Source organism: Hibiscus syriacus, unplaced genomic scaffold, assembly GCF_006381635.1.
Source record: "Hibiscus syriacus cultivar Baekdansim isolate YM2019G1 unplaced genomic scaffold, ASM638163v2 tig00111330_pilon, whole genome shotgun sequence".
NCBI classification, from domain to species: Eukaryota; Viridiplantae; Streptophyta; class Magnoliopsida; order Malvales; family Malvaceae; genus Hibiscus; species Hibiscus syriacus.
The window spans coordinates 892,985-898,925 of record NW_024063059.1 but is presented as its reverse complement, the minus strand read 5'-3'; the positions used below and the strand labels follow the sequence as shown (position 1 = coordinate 898,925).

General features: G+C 33.9%; 1 protein-coding gene across 2 annotated transcripts; it reads left to right on the top strand.

Moving 5' to 3' along the window:
* The first annotated feature begins 2,910 nt into the window (after positions 1-2,910).
* Positions 2,911-4,930, top strand: LOC120158634 (transcription factor MYBS3-like). 2 transcript variants are annotated; one of them, XM_039169449.1, is made up of 3 exons: positions 2,911-3,338; positions 3,906-4,114; positions 4,368-4,930. In XM_039169449.1, the coding sequence occupies exons 1-3, from the start codon at positions 3,068-3,070 to the stop codon at positions 4,818-4,820; spliced, it is 933 nt and encodes a 310-aa protein (XP_039025380.1). In that variant the 5' UTR covers positions 2,911-3,067; the 3' UTR covers positions 4,821-4,930. The 2 variants fall into 2 exon arrangements, with proteins under 2 accessions (XP_039025380.1, XP_039025379.1); XM_039169448.1 differs by having other exon boundaries at positions 4,347-4,930.
* The last annotated feature ends 1,011 nt before the right edge of the window (positions 4,931-5,941 follow it).

The window sequence follows — 5,941 nt, the reverse complement described above, 5'->3', positions numbered from 1 at the left end:
AACTATGTTCTTCGGGACATATGGACTGTTTACCTAGGTTCTTCGGGACCTATGGACTGGTCCTCCGGGACATTTATACGAGCTGTGGTGACAACATATGAGTGCACAACCTCAGTGTACTCATATACCTTGAGTTCTCAATAATGTACATGGGCCTATAAAAGATATCAAAAGTGTTTGCATTATTATGTGACATCCTGTATTATTGTTTACATTGAATCACATGTGTACATGGGCTAATAAAGAGATAATAATAAATACATTGTATGTGGTGTATATGCTTTGTTATATGAAATATGTTACAAGATTTATATGTGATAATGTGTTTATTGTTGAATGAAATGTATTACATGATAATGATGTTGATGTTGGTAATGATGATATATGTGTATGTATGCATTCTGTTATATGAAATGTTCTATGGTTTTATTATATGTTTTATATGCCTCACTAAGTTAACGACTTAGCATGTGATTGTTTCACACGTAGGTTCTGAGAAAAAGGAGTAAAGTTAAGTAAGACATGTCAGTTTCTCATTTTCAAAGATCAGATCAGAAAAGAATTGAATAGTATGTATTTTGTAATACTGATTGTGGTTGGCATGTAAATAAAGATTTGAATACGATAAGCTCTGATCGAGTTTTGTAATGTTTTAAACGTATTTATGTAAATGGTAACTTTATAGTAATGAAAGTTTAAGTTTTTATGAGTTTTATATATGTTTGGTCGAAATTATTGTAGCAAGGTATCAATACACTGTAGCAGGGTATCGATACCCCTGTAGTATTCTGGAATTTTTTAGCATCAGTATTGTTCATTACTGTTCCCACAATATCGATACTATTCATACAGTACAATACTATTCATAAAAATATTTTTGCCTTAAATTTGTTACAATGAAACATAATTCAATAGTATATTATCGTATTTTCTTAATATAAGTCCAAATATTATGTTATTTTGTAAGAATATTATTTTAAAAAGTTAATGTGACATCTCGAACTCGTATCTGAGTTGAGTACGGGTTGGGGGTGTTACAGTTGCTATAAGTAAGCATGCTCACAAATTGAATATATTTATATGTGTGTGTGTGTGGGTGGGTGTGGGTGTGAGTGGGTGTAGGTGCGGGTGTGCGTGTGCGTGTGCGTCAGCGTGTGCGTGTGTGTGAGAGAGAGAGAGAGAGAGCGAGAGAGAGACATGTTTGATTCTTTAATAATGTTGCATCACATTTAATATGTATATTGATGCATTTTTTATTCTCCATGGGATTAAATCCCCGTCTTGATTCTGCATGGGATTATATCTCCATCCTGTTTCTACATGATATCATATCCTCGTCCTGTTTTTGTTTGAGATATTTTTAGGAGGGTTATATCCTCATTCTGATTTCTGTTTTTGACATGTATCCTCTTCGGAGGGAACGTCTGCATCATGATATCCACGATGACATGTAAATTGAGTGCATTTTCAATAACAACTTTTTGGTAATGGTCAAATAGATTACTACTATCTGAATTCAAACTGCCTCTTTATGATATGTTTGGTTTAGTTATGATATGCAATTCTTATTTGTTTTACTGTAGAAGACACACTGGGCTTAATAGCTTACTTTATATTTTCAATCTTTTTAGATTGCTTTGAACATTAAGACAACGACTGTTACACGGAGGATAGTTTAGTAGGTCATTTCCTTTACGGACATCATAAAAATATTTTCAATTTTTATGTTATTTCTTTTCTGTTAACTTTATACTTATTTATGGGATTTTGGGATATTAAATTATTTTTATCTACTTTGGATTTTAAACTCGTATTATAGTACGTATTATGAACTCTTATTTTCGTTTATGAAATTATACTGATATTTAGATGATGCATGTTTTAGTCTAAAAGTTTCACTACTTCTGTTAGACCAAATTATTGTTGTGGTCTTCGAAATTCGATCGTAGCGTCCAAACCATGTCTAGGGGTTACATTTTTTTCTTAATCTCATACATTTATAAGTGTAATTAATTTGAATTTTAATCTTTAAGAAACAAATAGAAAACTATTAATCATATAATACTTTTTAATCATTTATTTATAGTTTTAAAATAATAAATTGATAAAAAATAATAAATATAAATATTAAAATTCATTTTATTTTTATAATTGTAAAAGTACCCATAAACAATAAACTTAAATATAAATTAATAAAAGAGTAAATATATTTAAAATAATATATACACTTAATTTACAAAATTATTATATAAAGATTAAATTTTAGATTTTAAAATAATACAATAAGACATTTAAACCGAAAAAGAAACATATATATATATATATATATATATATATATATATATATATATATATATATATATATATATATATATATATATATATATATATATGGAAATGGAGTCAACTCCCCACACCAAACGCATGATTTCGTGAGACCAATTTTGACTTTGACGATGTCAACGGATGAAAAATCCTAGATGGTCCCTACCATCATTTCATTTCCACAATAAAAAAAACAATGGGTAAACAAGACATTTAGTATTTAAACTATTATTTTTGTTCTTTGTTGGTACCCAAACTTTGTATTCTTCCAAAATTATATTTAATATTTAATTTATATTTCATTTCGGTATCCCACCATAAAACTTTTAACAGTGATGTTGACGTATCACCATAATAAAATATCACGCCATCATTGGGAAAAAAAAACCAGATAGGCAGTTTTGTTAATTTTTAATGACTGGGTATAAAATGAAAACTTAAACTAAATATTAAGTATGGTTTTGAAAGAGAATGAAATTTAAGTACAAAAATAGAATAAAAGTAATAGTTTAGGCTTAAATGTGTCTTTTATCCACAAACAATTCAAGATAAATTGGATATTCTCTGGTCTGTCTCTCTATCTGCTAAAAAAACTGCCATTGCAAGTTTTTCTTTTTCCTTTAGAGGCAAGGTCCTCCCGTATTGCGGTTCGGATCCGGGTTTCCAAGATCCGATTTTCATCTATCACCCTACTTCCCCGCTTTGTCTGGTCTAGAAACGGAGCTACCCCCGCCGTGAGAAGATGACTCATCGCTGCTCGCATTGCAGCCACAACGGACACAACTCCCGCACATGCCCGAACCGAGGGGTCAAGCTATTCGGAGTACGGTTGACCGACGGGTCGATTCGGAAAAGCGCCAGTATGGGTAACTTAAGCCCGTATTTCGGGTCGAATTCGGGCATGCATAACGGGAATGGGTCGGGTTCTCCCTGTGGGGGCCCGGATCATGCAGATGGTTATGCTTCTGAGGATTTTGTCCCCGGGTCGTCTTCGAGTCGTGAAAGGAAAAGAGGTTTCACTTCTTCTATTTTCGAAGAACTTATTTGATCTCTCATAAGTTGATTTGCTTTGCTTATTTCTCTAAGGTGTGCTGTTGTTGAAAGAAGAAATGAATCATATAAATAATGCCTTTAGTAATATGTAATGAAACTGGTGGGTAAAGAAATTGGACAAGCAAAGGCTTGTTCTTGATTTAATATGTGATGGATGTCGATCTAAAAACCTTTGATTATTGATGCTACAATGTTAAATTTATTGGTTTATATTGATCTAATGATTGATTATCAGATTTGTTCTCTCTTAGTTTCAGGGACCGACACGATGGGATCCTAGGAAGTTATATTAGAAATTTAGGGCAGCTAAGTTATATCATCAATAGATGATATATATATATATATTGTAGGAGAAATTAAAATTTTGCATGACGCACCCTTTTCGGTCCATCCCTGCTTAGTTTTGAATAATCCTTTCAAAACTTAATAATGGTTGCAATTATATGGTAGATTGATGTCCAGGTGATTGCTTTAGTCATTTCTCTAAGCAAGTGTGTGCCTTCAGCAAATCTCATTTGTTTTTGCAGGTGTTCCTTGGACGGAAGAGGAGCATAGGATGTTTCTACTTGGACTGCAGAAGCTTGGAAAAGGCGATTGGCGTGGAATCTCACGCAATTATGTTATTTCGAGGACTCCTACTCAAGTAGCCAGCCATGCTCAGAAATATTTCATCAGGCAGTGCAATGTTTCCCGGGGAAAAAGACGATCCAGCCTCTTTGATATTGTAGCCGATGAAGTTAGTACCCTTCTCTCTACTAATGATGCTTCCGTTTTCAAATCTTTTACCCATGTGAATAACAAATTTGGCTTCCTACTTTTTGATTTACTTTTGATATCCATATTATTATTCTTCAATTGATTTGTTTTTAGTGGATGCACTGCATTTGTGATGCTCATGACCATTGTTTATGCATCTCATTTGCCCCTCTTTCCTAGCTGAGATCTGTTTCTTCTTCACATTCTTGCAGTCAAGCGACAACATTCCACAGGATTTGTTCTTGGAAAACCCTCCACAGCCTGAAACACAGAGCCCTGCATTGGATGAAGAAGGTGAATCAATGGACGCCAACAACTCGAATGACAATGTAAATATTCCTCCAAAACCGGATACCTCACAACCCTGTCACCCAGCACTATATCCTGCTTACTTCCTGCCATTCTCTCCGTTTTCACTTCCATATCGGATGGGTCAGAATACCGAACAGACCAAGGACACACATCAAGTGATCAAGCCAATGGCTGTACATTCAAAGAGTCCGATCAATGTCAAGCAGCTGGTTGGGTTGTCAAAATTGAGATTGGGAGAATCGATCGGTGATAGTGGCACATCCTCTCTTTCACTAAAACTCAATGGTTCATCCAGGGCATCCGCTTTCCATGTGAATCCTAGTCCTGGTAAGTCAAGCATGAATTCAAGTGGGAGTCCAATCCATGCAGTTTAAACACAAATTTGTCTGAATTAAGGTTCCGGGTCTGTGAGCAGTACAGGTTGTTGTTAATAGAAGACTAATAATATGCAGCCTGGGTCAACTGAATAAATTTGTGTTATTTTTCCCCTTAGCAACTTAATTCAATGCTTAGCTTTAGGATGTTACATATTGTTGGAAATTATTTGAAACTAGCTCAAGTTCTGCAGCCACAGGTAAACTCTTCTGCATTTCGAATTGATCTTTTAAATAAAGAAAATTTGAAACTCAATAAATCAATTTGAAGTGGGCATAAGTTTTCCCCCTAAAATCCTACAACTTTAAGCCTATGTTTCTCTCTTTCACCCAATTAAATACTAATAGTTCAGAATTTACGAATACACTTTTTCAATCTTAGTTTTATTTGTTTTACGAAAAATATTTTTCGAAAAATATTTTTAATTTTTAATGCTTGATGGGTGAAAAAAGTTGATGAATGTAGTTATGTAGACCCCAGATTTTATCCTCATTCACAACACTACACTCATGCCCACGTGAAGCTGCCAGCCATCCTATGCCCACTTACCGTTGTCATTGCCTCCCACTATTAGAGGATAAATTAAAAAAATCAAAGCATCATCACACCAACCAAGTTGCACGATTTTAAAATATAAAATCAATGTAAATTTGGTTATAAAAAAAAAGTGGAATGCATGTATGAAAGGGAAGAAAAAAAACAGAAACGAAGGGAAACAATTATAGGGGACAGTTGCTCTCGGTTTTTCAGTAAGGAAAATAGCAATAAAATACAGATTTTTTTTCAGCAATCCTAAGGTATTTCAGTTTATATTTAAGTTTTTTTTAATTTATTTGTTTAATTCGAATGCAGCTAATAATAAGAATTTTAATTTGTAATTTTGTTCGTAGTTAAATTAAATTCCATGAGTTCTAAAAAATAATTAAAATAGAGATAGGGAGTTAGGTTACCTTGCTTCGGTGTTCGTCGGAGTAGGGGTGTCACCGTCGTCGGATCTAGAGTCGAGTGGTCGGTGTGACTCTCGGGTTCACTGGATATTTGGTCGCCATGGCTGCTCTGTCGCGCTGGTGAAGGAAAAGAAAACATAAGGCTAGGGATTAAAGAAACAAGGGCAGAATTG